At 41.4% G+C, this 16,647-nt stretch overlaps 1 protein-coding gene across 18 annotated transcripts in view; it reads left to right on the top strand.

Moving 5' to 3' along the window:
• The window catches only part of PTK2 (protein tyrosine kinase 2), a 188,318-nt gene that overhangs the window by 121,082 nt on the left and 50,589 nt on the right, over positions 1-16,647 (top strand). For all 18 annotated transcript variants that reach the window (XM_027892225.1, XM_027892206.1, XM_027892211.1 and 15 more), the window contains 6 exons: positions 3,209-3,349; positions 4,078-4,155; positions 4,725-4,832; positions 5,820-5,937; positions 12,395-12,425; positions 14,575-14,627. In XM_027892225.1, coding sequence (XP_027748026.1) covers positions 3,209-3,349; positions 4,078-4,155; positions 4,725-4,832; positions 5,820-5,937; positions 12,395-12,425; positions 14,575-14,627 — 529 coding nt within the window. The remainder of the gene's footprint in view (positions 1-3,208; positions 3,350-4,077; positions 4,156-4,724; positions 4,833-5,819; positions 5,938-12,394; positions 12,426-14,574; positions 14,628-16,647) is intronic.

The raw sequence follows: 16,647 nt of genomic DNA, 5'->3' as shown, positions 1-16,647 counted from the left end.
ATTGTGATTTAAATGGGTAAATAGAAAAGGTCTGTCATGGCGGGGTTTTGTTTCAAAAGACTTTTGAAAATCGGGAGCTAATGAAGTCAAGTGGATTTAAGTAATCCCTCTGCATTTTAATTTAAGCAATTATCTGAAACTGTATTCTCTGCTGAGGGGAGAAATTGTGGTGAAAGGCTCCAGACGTAAAAGTATGAATAACTGTCTCAGAAATGGGACTGTGGAGCCAGAAAACTGACCGAGCAAGAAAACTGCTCTTCAGAAACCCTGAAAGGGGCTCAGAGTAGCAGAAAGAAGAGGCAGAAATTGCCAGAAGGTGAAGATGGGGTGGAGCTTTTCCGGATGGATGAAGAGGAAAAGCAAGGGAAGGAAAAGCGGGTTTGCTTTTTAATGAAAATTAAATCCCCGTTCAAAATAATCTAGGATTGGTCCAAATTCTTAAATGACTCTTGCACTTTGTGAAGGCCAATGATTTTGAACTGGCAGGCAAGGGAGGGCTCCTGATGGCCATGAAATATGAAATTACTTATTTCTGTTGATTCTCTCTGCCTTGAACAAATGCAGAGGGGGAGAAAATGGTTCTTAGACAAGCCTTTAAGAGCAAGTTTTCAGTGCATGTCCCTAGAAGTTGCCATTTGCAGATATTTCTGATAAATGCCCTCCTGTTATGGAGGAGGGGTGTTTTTTGGGCCTGTTCAGCCTGGAAAAGGGAAGGCTGAAGGAGACCCTGGAGCCCCTTGCAGTGCCTAAAGGTGCTCCAAGAGAGCGGGAGAGGCACTTTGGGCAGATGATTGGACAGGGGGGAATGGCTTTAGGCTGAAGGAGAGTAGTTTTTAGATTCAATATTAGGAAGAAATTCTTTATTGTGAGGGTGGTGAGGCACTGGAACAGGTTCCCAGAGAAGCTGTGAAAGTGTCCAAGGCCAGGTTAGATGGGGCTTCGAGCAACCTGGGATAGTGGATAAAACTGGGATAGTCCCTGCCCATGGGAGGGAGATGGAACTGGATGATCTTTAAGGTCCTTTCCAACCCAAACCAATCTGTGGTTCTAATTGACTTTCTATCTTTATACCTTGCTAATGATCTCAACATTAAAATGAGGAGTATTTCTCCTTGGTATGGGAGCCCCTGGTGGTTTAGTGGTTGAGGACGCGGCGCTGTCACTGCCGAGACCCGGGTTCGATTCGCGGTCGGGGCCACTCCCTGGGCAGATGGAGCTCGTTAGCCCGTAAGGCAATCCATCTACATCCTGAGGACCTCACTGCCACCGTCCAAGCTCGCTTGGCCCCGGCAGATGAACCTCAGGATTAAAGGGTGGGCTCAGTTCCGCGCACACTGTGTCTCACCTAAAAAATCCAATGCGCAGGCTGGAAGGTGGAAAGACCTTCCCCGGTTCTTCGTTCGCGAAGACTGGCCATTTATTTCTCCTTGGTGGACTGAAAAAAGCCAGGTAACACATGTCAGTGTCCGTGGCAGTGAAGGTGATGTGGGAACAGGTCAGGAAAACAAACCATGGACAGAATAAAGTATCTTTCAACAACTGAGTGGCTGAAATACTTGGGACACCTTCAGCTGGCAGGCTTTTTTTTTTTTATTATTTTGTAGTGACTTGATCCTGATATTTGCCAGGTGATAAGCTACAGCTGAGGTTTGCAGTTTGCAGTTCCCTTGATGTTGGTTTTCTCAGTAAAAATAAAGATAACAGAAAGGTCCAGTGTAGGATGTGTGAGTCCCAACAAAGTCTGAGGCAGCTCTGGGCGCAGAAGGGAGTTCTCCTGATTGCCAGATGCTCTGTTGTCTTACCCAGCTCTCTGCAGCCTTGTTAGAGTAATGATCCACCTGATAGTTGGTGTGAGCTTCTGCTAAATTGACACAACAATTTGAAATTAGACCAGAGTGACAGATTTCTTTGTTAACTTTACAACAGTCTGTACAGGGGTTTTTTTCAGCCTGTGTACGCATCATTGCAGAACCGATCATCATTTTGGATGTGAATATGCCACACCCCTGGATCATTGCTACTGGAGTTCCTTCTGAACGCTCCTGATAAAAAATTCTTGCTATTTTGACTTCTGAAGGCTCTATCTTTAAGGCTTTTTACTAAAAATGAGTGCCTGATCTGGCTGGAAGTGCTGAGGAGAAAAGGAAGCTGATATTTGTTTAGCGCCCGGAGCTTTAACAGGCAAAGTGAAAGAATAAAAGAGTTTCACTGCTGCTACAATGGAACATTCAGTTATATTTGGGTGCAGGAACAATGGGAATTCCTGTCTTAACCTTGGCATCTTGCAAAGACAGGATGGTTTTGCTTCTATTCGTTGTTGTTTGTTGGAAGGTATCTTAGAAATGGTATTACTAAGAGGGTTTTTAAGTCCATTGAGTCACTTCGGGCAGGTGTTTTAATTCTGGATACCTGATTGCTCCTGTTTCTAGTTTCATGAGTGGCAACCTTTCCAGGGATTATATGTTATATACAGATAGATACTTCACTTTTCATAGATCTTGGTACAGCTGTCCTTGTAGTTCTTGTATCCTCTACATGTTTTCTCTGTCAGGATGTGTGATTAGGTGTCTTGCTCTGTCCCAGATGTTGGAAGGTTGATTTGTACTGCTCTAAGTGGTTATTTACACCCTGAAAACAGTCCATAAAATTATATGCAATATAGTTAAAATAGTTAATCTACTTACTTTTTACATTTTGCTTACTATTTAAATTTTACCTTTTTATACAGAAGTTACTTTGCATCTTGTCAGACTGAAAGAATCCACTGTGTAATAGATAGTCTTAAGTTATTGTGTGCAGAGATTACAGCTGGCTTGTTATTACCAGGCCAGAGAGAGAAGGGTGATTGAAGTTTAAAACCTTGTATGAAGGTGTAGATTGCTGTGGTTTTGTATTGGTACTCAGTTCAGAAGTTGGAGGAACGAGGAATCTAAAAAAAACATTCCTGGAAAGAGTAACATGTTGTCTTTTACTATAATTTATTGAAGACATTATTAGTTTAGACATCCCCTTTATAATACAGCAGAAACTTAAAAGGCAGAACTGTTACTTATATTTTGAAACTTCTTTTTTTTTTTTTTTTTGGTTGAGAACTGTCTGCTTTTGATTGATAAAGACTCTGTTCGTGCTGCTGAGCGACCAAAACCCTTAAAATGCCTCTCGCTGGTGAGATTTAAAATAGTTGTCCTCTGAATATTTTAATTCCCAGGCCAAAACACTACGGAAGTTAATCCAGCAAACATTTCGACAATTTGCCAACCTCAATAGAGAAGAAAGTATTTTGAAATTCTTTGAGATCCTGTCTCCAGTGTACAGATTTGACAAGGAATGCTTCAAGTGTGCTCTGGGTGTAAGTAGAGGAATGTGACAGTCACCACAGTACGTGCTGTTGTAAATCTAATTTCTTTTGCTTAGTTCTGCAATAATTGTTTGCTTGGTTCCTGTTTTGATGTAGAGACGATTGGATTTCATTAACAACAAAACGTACTTACTGATTTTTTTTTTAGAACGTTCTCCATTTTCTGTTTTAAAAAACCCCTCCATTCATTAGTAGGGTAGGAGTTGTTCACTATTAAATACTTTTATTGGTGCTTTGCTCGTGGTAGTCAAGCACTTTTTTCAGCTGTTTTCATGAGGAAATGAGGCTTCTCAGCTTCTTCTCTTAGTAAATTTTGTTCTAATGCCTGTTAATCCCTACCCATTTCAAAACAATTTTGAGGAAGGGCTGTAAGGCTGCAAATTCTGTGAAAATGGACACTCAAGTGGAAATTAGAACTTGAACATCAGTGTCTGTGAGAAGAGGAAATAGAGGAAATTCACAGTTCTCATGTAGACCTAAGATAAAACACATGGAAATGCATTTTGAGTAGCAGGGATCCCCCGGAAACCAGTCATGAGGGGTTCTGCTGCTTACAGAATTACTTGATTTTAATACATGTCTGAAATGTCTGAAGAGCTTAAAAAAAGCTGTTAATTACTGAAACCTTTAACTCTTGACGATGGAGGGTAGTATTTCTTAGCAAGGTTTTGTCTCCATGTTGAAATTTTGCCCTGTCTTTTTCTCCTCTGGTTCTGAAGTCCAGCTGGATTATTTCAGTGGAACTGGCAATTGGCCCAGAAGAAGGAATCAGTTACCTGACAGACAAGGGTGCAAATGTAAGTCTGCTGCTGTTTGGGGGGGTTTCCTTCTCAGTTACTGCCTTAGCAACCATGACCTGTTGTGAACTGAACTGTCACACAGAGGGGAGTGACAAGTGTGATCTCTGGGTTAAACACAGGATTCCACCCAGGAGAGCCAGAGCTCAGCAGATACAGCTGTTGGTCAGGTATTGGCTCGTGGTGTGGGATAAGAACATACATTTTCCAGTAGTCTGGAGGGGATGTTGAGTAGCACAGGCACTCATGTGGTTTACCCGTTGGGTTTTTTCTCTCCTGACATCCAAGAGGTTGTTCTCACTTCGGTGTGTGCCTGGAGTTACTCAACAGTGACCTCTGTGGGCACAGCGGTGGTGCTGGATTAATTTTCCAGGCACTCTGGAGAACTGTGTGTGTTCTTAGCCAGTGGTGATGGAACTGTAGCAAGAAGCAGAGGAACAGATTTCTGCAAGTGTAGTTTGGAGATCATAGTCTCCATGTGCTTTTGCAGCATCAGGGATAAAGGTGAGGTATTTTGCTGTAATTTTGATTTTTCCCCCCCACACACTTTTTTTTTGTTTTTTCTGCAGCCAACTCATTTGGCAGACTTCAATCAAGTGCAAACTATTCAGTATTCAAACAGTGAAGACAAGGACAGAAAAGGGATGTTGCAACTCAAGATAGCAGGTGCACCTGAGGTATGTTACTGACAGCTGTGACAAACTGCTGCTAGCTTTGGTTTTCCTGGGAAGGGGTGGAGATTAATGTGGATATTCTGTATATTGTACTCTTGTTCTGAGTTTGGTTTTAAAATACATTTAGAGGTCATTACGTGTTTTAGATTTTGTGCCTGGTGCTTGTAGACTTTGATATTTGCAAAAGAAGTTTAATATAAAAATATTAGCTCTTCAGTGCAGTTTAATAGCAGTGTGTGATACCGTGTCCTAAAGAGGAAACAGAGCAATTTCACTTTTTTGAATAAAGGAAATGTGAAAAAGAGAGAATTTGGTTTTCTGGTATTACATGGAGGCAGCACTGAAGGTGAAATCAAATCTTTCCCTTGGTCCAGTGCACCAGGAAACAGTCACTGTGGTAGAGAAGGACTGAGGGAAGTCGTCAGGTCTATGCAGAGGATGATGAATGTTGGTATTAAGAGCTTGTCTGTATGTCTCTCATCTCTTTTTCCACTATCCTATCTTTTATTTTTATTATTGTTATTACCACCTTTGTTCAAATTGGGAAGAGTTGTTTTTAGGCAAAGAATAAATTTCTGCAAAGGGTGGGGAAAAAAGATAACCACCTGTAAGGGCTTTAAGGAATAAGCAGCTTCTTCAGAATTCTGGTTAGAACCATCAAAGTCACAGCAGTTGTACTGGACAGGGCTTGACTGGAATTTCAGCCAGCAAGCCACTTCATAAGCCCAAATCAGTATTCCATGTGGGTGGAGGGTTTTATCAGTTGTTCTTCCTGAACCTCCTGTTGGGAACCTGCTGCACGCAAAGGTGAAGCAAAGAACCTCTCTGGTGCTTTCTCTGCTCGCCCTCAGCCCTCTGTTTACTGTTTGCAAGCGCGTGTGAAGTTCTGATGCAACGACACAGCTGCTCTGCCCGGTGTTTGCAACCACAATAATCCCTCTTTGTTGGTGCCTTGTTTTGTTTTTTTTTTTTTTTTCCTCTCCTCTGCAGCCTCTGACAGTGACAGCCCCGTCCTTAACCATTGCAGAGAACATGGCAGACCTGATAGACGGGTATTGCCGGCTGGTGAACGGGGCCACCCAGTCCTTCATCATCAGGCCGCAGAAAGGTAAGGAGATGTTCAGCCTGGTGGTTCCTACACTCCTATAGGTTTTTTTGCATTTGAATAGAAGGCACGAGGCAGCAGCAAAACCCTGACTGGGAGGCTCTTTCCTCTGAGGGCGGAGCAGTGAGGTGTTTTTGTTCTGAAATAGTAAATGTCACTGCGTCAAAAATTACTTAATGGCTGATAATTTAGACTGGTTTTCGGCAATCACTGCTTTACACTGATTCTAGACTTAAGTAGCAGGAGTAAACTGTAAAGGCACCCCTTACAAGGGCGTGTTATCTTGTAATACGATTCCCCAGTACACAAGTAGAAATTTTGGCTAGAAAGCATTAGGATAAGGTCCTGACTAGTGATGATTTTTAAATTTCTACCTTCCTTCCTCCCAGATGCTCAAAACATTTCTGTTTAAAAAATAACAACGTTAAGAGAAGTCTCATGAGTTTCTCTCATAAAATAGAACTAAAGCAGAGATGCATTTTGGAGTATCTGTCAGTTTTTATAGCAACTCACAAGCTGGAAGCAGTGAGATGAGGGTGCAGGTACACCTGGATTTAAAGAGAGAATCTTAATAAATTTTATTACAAATTTTTCAAATATCAGTCAGCTTTTGTTGTGGAAAAACATCCAAGCAAAGCTGCTTAAGAATGCAGTTTTCTGTCCTCACGTACTAATCTTTACATGTGGAAATTTGTCCAGCTTTTCCTCTTTCTAAAACCACTATTTCGTTCTTCCCTATTTGTAATTCAAGAAGGTACACAAACTGTCCCAGCATCTCTCCAATCTGAAACAGAGTCCCTTTTTAGCCATGGACTTGATTTTTTGTACCACTGGTTTTCCCTGTTCTCTAGTTATTCAAGTGGAGTGAGTGTTATCATAGTTCAGCTCCATCTGTAGCATCTGTGCATGGCACAGAAAATACCCAGAGTGGAACTTGGTCATTCAGTAATGAAGAAAGGTGATTTTAAGGTGGTAGATGCTATGACAAGATTCAGTAGGTGTTCGTATTATTCTTAAATTTGCCTGTTTGTTTGGTGTTTCTGACCATGGTGTGTGTGACTGACCTTTAGCTCCAGCACAAGCAGCTTTGTTATCACTTAGGTTAGTTGTGCAAGCCTTGTGTTCATACGAATGAAAATCTTCCCCCAACACGAAGTCAGCTCTCCAAGCCAACCTTGGTGCACAACCCAGAGGTGATGAAGCATTTGCCCCAAAATTCACACCAGGCTGGCATTGGTGATAGTGATAGTTTATTGTTCTAAAAATAAAATAGGCATCACAAACTGAGATTTTCATTTCTCTAGACTAGTCTGCTCCTGTGAGCCATTGTCTTCTGTGCTTCTTCTTTGCTGAAAAATCTTGGTTTGTGGTTTGTTACAGTCCTTACTATTCACTCCCCAAACTTTCCTTCTAATACCAGTGGACTGGCTGTTTTTCAGCCTGAACTGTAGTTGCCACAGTTGAGCTTTTATAACTTTTTCATATCTTAACATGTTAGTCTCCCCACCTCTCTGTCTGTCACTGAGTCAGTGGGTATCTCTGACTCTGTCTCTGCTTTTCCTGTAGGGACACATGTGGACTGTGTGCAGTTCTTGCCACTTCCACGCTGGTGGCATTTCAGAAATCTGGTCTGTTCACTCTGCACTGCCAGTGCTGTTACTGGCTTCTCTTTTCTTCTTACCTGTTCTTGCCCAGGCAAGGGAGCAGCTCCCAGTCCAAACCTCTGCAGGATTCACCATGTCCTGTTTAATACCTGGTGCAGACAAGCAGCTGCCATCTCATGTATCAGCTGGGCACGAGGATCCTGACTTACTGCTGCTGAGGTTGCCAAAAAAATTCACTCGCTCCTTGCACTTCTTCTAATTCTTGTCTTGCTCTGGCCTGACTTGCTCATCGTGAGCTCTTACATCTTGATTCACTGAGCTCTGTGAAGGGCAAATCCCTGGTTTCCCTGTGCCTTGCACTGAGGTTTGCTGGGAGTTGTGAATGCAGAATAAATCAGTGCATTTCATGCAGTGTGTTTATTTGAGTGATGCTCTAATAATATGAAACTTTAACACAGAGCAAATGACGGTGTTTGAGTTAAAGGAACGTCGTGGAGCACTTTGGGAACAGTCCTCTTTATGCATACATGAAGAGAACTCCTTTGGTTAAAATAAATCGTGGGTTTCTTTTGTCTGAGGTTTCTGTTTTTGAATTTCATAGCAGTGCTCAATATATTAATTAAACATCTCATAGGAGAGCTGTCCCCACCATGATCTGCGTTCCCACATCCCTCCCACAGTGAGCTTTGACTGTATGAGACACATCAGAAACAAATCATGGGGCAACTCTTGATCCAGCAGATGTGTTTTATCCCCTCTTAGAGCTTTCCTAGCCCCTCTGTTGTAGATTTGCATGTTTATTGCAAGTCCCCTCATAAATTGTCCTCTTTAATTACTAATAGAGCCTGTTCTTGTGCTATCTGTCTTGCTCTCCATTAGTGATCCAGTGTCTCTTAATTTTGTGAGAGCATGGAAATGTTTAAGATCTGGACAGTGTTTGGCATTTTTCCATTCAGTTTGTTTTATTTTTCATAAATATTTTAATATACAGGTCCCTTTAGACCAATGTGGAAACTTTTCATTAAATACTTGTGTTTCCATTATCACACTTAACACTTACAGGCAAAGAGCACAAATGAAAAAACTAATAAAAAGGGGAACTGATAAAAGCTTTAGTTCGGGAGGTGTTTAACCATGAGCATCGTTTTGGTAGCCAGAAAACCATGGTTTTGGTAGCCATGGGGCTGCTGGCGTGGCCACTGTGGGAACAGAACAAAGGCTGTCCCGGGCCAGCTGCCTCCACACCATTCCCCCCTTGCCTCTGTGACACCCAGACTTGATAATTGTCATTAAAATACACATTCATCACTCATTCTTTATGACTTTCACCTCATCAGCAAAAATTCCCAACACGGAATGTGGTGGGACCGTTGGAGCCATCTGGGACCTGCTGTGTCCTCCATGGGACAGCCCTGGATTCTCCTCACAGCAGAACACCTGGATGTGGACACCCCAATTCAGTCACACACAACCCTCTTTTTTTTAACAGAATATAGAACTGGGCAAAATGTTGTGGGTTTCAACTTGTGAAAAACAGCATATGCTTTTACTGGGATGCTGTTAGTCAGGAATTCTGACTTCAGACCCACAAGGGTCCTAATGAATATTGGGGATAAAAGCTGTTAAAAGGATGAGCACCAACGTGGGAACCAGTGCCTGAAGTGAGCAGTTTGTATCCAGAGAGCACGTAGGCGTCTGCAAGATCAGTAGTTCCATGGGGATTTTTTAATTTTCCCCAGTGAAAGAGGAGGCACAGAATCACAGAAAGAATAATAAATAGTTTGGGTTTGCTGATACCTTTAAAAATCTTCTTCTTTCATCCCCCCTACCATGGGCAGGAACACCTTCTACTCTCCAAGGTTGCTCCACGCCCCATCCAACCTGGCCTTGGACACTTCCAGGGATGGGGCATCCACAGCTTCTCTGGGCATCCTCTAGTACCTACAGCCTCTGGGCATCTCTGGTTCTACTTAATAGTAGGGTTTGGGTTTTTTTATGCCTTTTTTTTCTAGCATCTGCTTGCTTTTCCAGTTTCCCCTGTCCGTTTATGGCCCTGCCCTTGACACACACTTCCAGATGGGGGATGTTGTCCCTGTAACCAGTCAGTGCAGGTATCAGCCTGTGTCTTCAGAGCAGTGCCAGGTGCTCCTTCTTTTTTCCCCATGGCTGAACCTGTGTTGTCCACATCTCCCAGGCCCCTCAACCCAGAGGACAAGGGTCCAGATATGTTGCTCTGATGCTGATGAGCACAAAACCAGTCATACCCCATGGAATTTGGCAGGGAACAGTGAAAAGGAACATGATGAGATGGCACAGACCCGTGCATGCTGCTGCCTGGTTTTCCAACCAACCTGGAACCAAATATTCATTCAAGTTGGGTCAGAGTTTCTGCTTTTCTCTGTCCATCCTCATCTTTTCCTCACAGTTTTCCAGACAGCTTCAGTGCCTTTCACCTTTCCTTCAACTCCTTCACCTTTCCCTCAGTTCCTTTCCTCATTCTCACACTCCACTCATTTAACTGGGTCATTCTGCTACTCAACTGACCACACAAGACCACTTGTATTCGTACTCTCCTTATCACACAGAATATGTAGAAAGGATTTGCAGTTACAATGGAATCAGAATTTTGTTTTGCTACCATTTATTATCGTTTGTTGTGATCTTTGCTTTGCATTTTGCACTGATGGGAGGCTGTTCAGTCACTGGAATGGAGGCTTGCAGGAACAGAATGAGATTCCCTTCGTTAAGGAAATTTAATACCACACTGGAAAGTTATCTCTCTTTATCTCCCTTAGATCCTTTTTGATAGGTAGTATTTGACTTCAGCACACACTGGCAGTTGCCACCTGTGGTATTTCTCCCTTTCCTGAGAGGTTGGAGGAGGGAGAAACGATGTGATCTGATCTGAGGGCAGTACCTTGAGCATATGAAACATTGTGGCCCTGCAAAGTATTATGAAATCATTGCCATCAAGTGTAATGAAATCATTCACTGATCTTTCTGAAGTCCCCAAATATGATACTCCACACACACAGACAAAAAAAGAGCCCTAGAGGAAATTAAAATTCCATCTTTAGAGTACAGTGTGAATAGTGTGCAGTTAATATGCGATGGAGCTACATATTTAAGAGCAAGGAAAATTAGTTTCAATAGCTGCTTATTAATTATGCATATTATCTTGATTTAAAAATACGGAATGATAAAGTTAACTGTGCAGTTTAATAAAGCTCTTTTATCACAGAGGCTTGTATCCTTCTAAACCTTTAGAAACAATAGACTGCAAGTATCTTCCACTGGTAACACATGTGATTAAACAGCACCCTCTAAACACTTAAATCCATTGCCAAATGTAGGGGTAGCATTGGATTAACCAGCAGGAGCAGCAAATCTTGGTGTGAACCACAACACAAGGTGCTTTCACAACTAATGGCTGACAGGTAATGTAGATGTCAGGTAGAATTGAAGGTTCTTTTGAGTGTTCTTCACAGCCCTAGGGAGGCCTGCATGGAATTGGGCAGGGCTCCTGTGCCTGTTTCTCCAAGGTTGATGTCTTTTGCCCAGTTTTATCCAGGTTGAATCCTGTGCCTGTTCAGTCTCTCTTTTTAGGGTACCTATCCCCCAATCTTTTATTGCCAGGCCCCACCTTCACGCCATTGACCTCATACTTGTCACTCCACACTACCCTGAGGATCTTTGCCCTTTCTTTCCTTCCCCAAAAGGTATCATTTACCTTAACAAAGGTATCACAATACCTTTATCTCCCACCTCCTGGTGCTTGTATAATCTTACTGTCCTTCCTCTGCCCTCCAGTTTCAGGTGCTCGCTCTTGTCACTTTGCTGGGCCAGATGATGTTGTAGACAACAGGAAAATTGTACCAAAATACTGTATTTGAGCCTGGCTTCAGGGTGTTGGGTGTTTCTGTGCTCAGTCCCTTGATACACAGAGGTGAAACTGCAGTTCTTTAATGTCTGGAAATGCCAGAAATTTTAACCTAGGAAAGAAGCAGATGACAATGATTCTGTGTAAACAGTGTATGTCAATATTTTCTGTAAATGTGGCTATTCCATTTTATCTCAGGTCACTTTATCAGAGCTACAGTGATTTAGAGAGTGAAGCTCATTTTAATTGCCCACCTTCTCTCCTTCCCTCCATACTCCAATCCACTGTAAAGGTGCTTTACTGAAGAATTAGTAACTTCCCCATCATCTTTCCCCACATGAATACCAAGTGTCTCATCAAATCCAATAGGAAAAAAAGCACCAAACACTTGAGTATGTACATGCAGGCTTTTATACACAATTATCATTATCAAAGAAAGACTGGCAAGGATTTGAAAATACTTTTTAAAAAAACGACTTATTCTTTGGCACTAAACATTACTATTGTATAACCTCAACCCAATGTGAAATCAATATGATAAGTTACGTGTTTTAATGATTTATTTCAGTTGTCTTACTTGGAAATTCAAGTTGGCTTGGATTGTTTTATTTATATGTTAGCACTCAGGACATCTTGAAGATAAAAGAAAAGCGTTTTCTTACTGGAGAGATGAGATAGTGTCACACCTTCTGCAAGTGATTTATTGGAGTTATTTGTTAAGAATAGAAAAGAGCTTTTGTACTCTGTATATGTTGTTTCCTCAGAGTTTGCCAAAAGGTATCTCTGGTTAAGAGGAGTTCTGTTGAAACACTGATCTTTATTTCTATATAGAACATTGTATATAGAACATTGTTTTGAATAAGTTTCCTGAGAGATTGTGATGATTATTGTTTCAGACATGTATTTATTGCACCTTGAGAGAGGTTATTTGAAAACTTGTAAAAGCTTTAATCCTGTTTTCTTCTTGTTTACACAGAAGGTGAAAGAGCTTTACCATCAATACCAAAGTAAGTTTTGTGCTTTCCTGTCTCATATATTAAAAAAAAATGTTTTGAAAAATAGTTTTGCTTTAGGAGTTTTTACGTGGGCCTAATTTTTAATGTTAGTTTTGGATTCTAGAACAGGTAGCAGGTGATGCATAAAAGCCTCACAGCAATATTGACCTGTAAAGATACCAGAAAGAAAATCTGAGGGGAAAAGTACATAATGCATCAATCATATTTGACAGTAACAGAAGCAGGATGTTTTGGAAAACACTCAAGTGGGATTCAGGCTATTTCTTTTGAGTCCATGAGTAAATTTAATTGTAGGAGTGATGCTGAACCGTGTTTGAACTGTGGTTTCAATCTATGAGTCAGTCTGTGCTCATTTTTCCCGTTTGTCCCCTTTTCTGCTTATATGAAATACGGGAAAGACTTTATTTGCCCTTATCATAAATCTGTCCTGTCACCTTTTTTTAATAAAATTTCCATAATGGGGTCAGTCTAAGTTGGGATCCGGGTTCAGTGTAATAAAAAATACCAACTGCATAGTAAATACATATATTTTTTTTTTTAATATATTAAATAAAAAAGCTCTTCTCTGATAATGATTGTGGATGTGTAGAAAATGCTAATCTGTGTCAGGCAAATGGAGATGCATTTTTTCCTGTGGTTGGTTTTATGGTGTAACTGTATCCAGAGCGTGCTGAGACATGATACCTTCATCTAATGATTCTTATAAAGGGTGCTAAGATACCTCTGCATTTTTCTTCCCCCCAAACTTTAAAGGTAAATAAGAATACATTTGTAATTTATTATTTATGTGTTATTTTGTACTCTCCTGGTGCCAGTGGCTGGGTCAGGCAGCACCACCTGTATCCAGTGGCACGAGACAACTGTTGGAAGACCAAATGACATTTAGTGCTTTACAGTGTCTTAACCTCTCCCTTTTTCTTGAATTATTATTATTATTATTACTTTCTGAACTAGTGGATGGAGTGTGGAGCACAACTTGTTCCTGAATTAGTTGTTACTCTTCCTACACAGGTCCTGCTGCAGTCAGTCCTCACTAGCCAGGCAGCTTTCTCGTGGTGTAGAAAGAGAGAGGTTAAAATTGAGTGAAGAAAAGGAAATAAAAGTTGAGCCTGGGAGCAGTAAAACTGGTGGAGTTAGTGTGCACTCATGGAACAGGAGAATTTTTTTACTTATATAGATACAACTTACAAACACAGAGGAACAATTTAATTACATAACGTTTACCCAGGTTTTTTTATTGGTAGGGATTTCTGGGGTAAAATAAGGCTTGAAGGAAAAGCTTCTTCCCATTTTTGGGACAGTTTACCAAAAGTAAATTGGTACTCATGATCCTGTTTAACAAGAGCACCACATATGCTCTGAGTCTGGCAGCAGGGCAGTGGGCTTTTATCAAATACATAAAACTACCAGCCAACAGCATCCTGCACCTGGGGAGATCTGCCTGTGCCAGATGAAATTCCTGATTTCTGACAGCATGAAGTGCAGCGTGCTCTGACCATTAATATTGTGGTTATATGTGTAAGTGGGGAAAAAAAAAACGGAGAATTTGTTAGAATTTCTGATAATAACGAACATTTATATGTAACATAACAGACATATAACATACACATAACATAATGAACATTTATACATAATCAAGAATATAATATATATATAACATAGTGAACCTTTATATATAAGGAGCAGTACATTTATACATAGTGAACAATATATAATGTATACATAATACAATGAACGTTTATTCATAACTACATTTAAATGTGATTGGTTTCCTTCCTTTACTCGAGATGTAAATTAATTCACAGTCGTACAGGATAAGTCACCTTACTGACTGACAGAACCTCAGTTCATGCTGTTTCCAGCAGATCATACAGGAAGTAGAAGCACAGTCAGATTACACAGCTTAGGTTTTGTGCTTTCCTTTGAATGGACTCCACCTCTGTGACTCCACGTGCTGATTGAATTTAAGCCCACTCTCACTCCCCCAGAGGGGTGGAAATGGTAGGTTCCTTTCTGACACCTCTCCCCCTGGCTGTTGGAGCTGGACCAGCCCTGCTGATTGCAGTAGGTGCCAGTTGGGATGAGTTCCCAGCCCGCGAAGGATGTACAGCATTCAGCGGTTCCAACCTCTGTTTTACAGGCTGGCCAACAATGAGAAGCAAGGAGTGAGGTCACACACGGTCTCTGTGTCAGGTAAGGCTCACAAAAACACGAGGCACTCATTTCTGGAGCTGGCAGAGGTGTAGGCAGGTTCTCCACCCGCGCTCAGTTCAGTGCTGCTCCATGGCTGCTGAACTTCCCAAATCCAGAGCTGTGCTGCCCTTGCAGAGCAGTTCCTAAAGAGAAACATTCCATGCAACAGCCACATCCCTTCAGATACTTCAAAAGAAGCTTGTCACTGTTTCCACTTTACTTTGCGGTGAAAGCAGAATGTCCTCGGCTAAACTTAAATTACCTGTGTGCGTGCCGATTGTGCAGGAGCAGCTTTGAGAAGGGAAAATAGGCAATTAAATATTAATTGTTGCTTTTCGGAAAGGAGGAACTTAATAGCTGTTTTTCTGTAGCTGCTGTTTAGATCAAAGCATTTAATTTTTGCTGTTGAAAATGACAAGTTAATTGAAGGATGAGCATGTGAGGTAATACATGTTGTTTCTGTACCTTAAAGGCTTCTAAGGGTTCTGTTAGTTACTGTGGGGTTTTTTAGCTTTTGTAATCGAGAGAGAACTTTCTTCTGTTACAAAATCTTAAGTCATTTTGAAGGATTGATTGGTCATAGTAGAAAATGTATTTCTAAATCCACATGCATAATATTTATTAATGAGATTTTAATGCAAAAGTGTATTTATATTACATGTTTCTATAGGTTTCTAGTATTTGACAACAAACTTGAGGAACCAATACTGTGACTCAGTGGATTTCCCACCCACGACTTCAGCCCCACTTGAACATTTACATTAACGCTTAGTGGCACATATTCAAAAACCCAACATATTTCATACAAAAAGGAGGAAAGATATGCTGACATTTGATTAATTTCCTACTTTTCAGATTCCTTTCCCCACCCTTAACGATTTTTTTAGGGATGTTTGAGATTTCCCCCTTGGCATAGGAAGCCCAAGTAAATAGAAGTTGTGCAAGAAAACGGGTGAGAGGATCTGGAGTTAAAATGTGCCTCAAGGTGCAGTGGTGTAAAGGAGCACAAACGCTTCTCTACTCTTTGAAAGCAGTGTGTTGGTATTATTGTAGGGAGATCAACTGTAATACCCCCATCTCTGGCATTCAGAGCATCCCATGAAGGTGGATGATGGGGAAATTAAAGCTTTGTGTAGCCCCACAGAAGCAGCAGAAGTTGCAGTGCTGGAGGTGAGCTGGTTGTTCAGGTGAACGTCAGGGACACTGAAGGTGCAAAGCTGGCTCCAGTAAGCAAAACAATACAGTTAAACCAGAAAATACCATTCTCATTCTTTCCAGTGCCAAAATGAAAACTGATTATGTGTTATTGTTGTATTGCAGTACCATTTTATATCTCTCCAGAATCATTGTGCTTGATGCATTGGAAACAGTGACATAATACTGAAAAATCATTCAAGCCAGTGCATTTATTATTCACTCTCAAGGGTTTGTTCTTCTAATACAATGACACAAAACACATACATACTTTTTTTTTTGGGAGGGAGGGGTGGGAGGGTGTCCCCAAATTATTTGAAATGCATTGAGGGTGTGATGAATGTCAGTGTAATAAATTTAAACCGCAGGCAGATTGCTGAGAGGAAGTTAACATGGTACACGCTTTTCCCCAGGAGATGCTTTCTGTCAGAATCTGTGAGTCCCCAAAGGAATGAGTTTGTTACAAATGAGGTAATACTGGATGTGGATGTGAGGAGGTGTCACTCCTGTTGTCACAGGCGGCTCATCCATCAGTGAGGAACAAGGGAGGCAGCAGCTGTACATGATGCTCAGTTAACCCAGAGTCACAGGTCAGCAGAGCCTGACAGCTGACAGTGCAGAGCCAGCTGGGGGGGATCTTGGTGAGCAGAGCAAGAGCTTTTCTCTGGTGACATTTCAGTGACTTAGAACCAGGAACCACGGGCCTCAGATAAGACGAGCTTTTACAACTCACTGACAGCCGTGCCTGTCATGCCTTTGATAGTTGAAATCGTAAATTAACGCTGCTGCTTGCTCTCAGTGAGATTGCTCCCCTTTGTTTAGACCT

The sequence above is a fragment of the Empidonax traillii genome, unplaced genomic scaffold (assembly GCF_003031625.1).
Source record: "Empidonax traillii isolate 1590-97213 ecotype Southwest subspecies unplaced genomic scaffold, ASM303162v1 scaffold342:size1861417, whole genome shotgun sequence".
Classification (NCBI taxonomy): Eukaryota; Metazoa; Chordata; class Aves; order Passeriformes; family Tyrannidae; genus Empidonax; species Empidonax traillii.
Note: the sequence above shows the minus strand (reverse complement) of the source record. Positions and strands in the feature narration are given on the sequence as shown.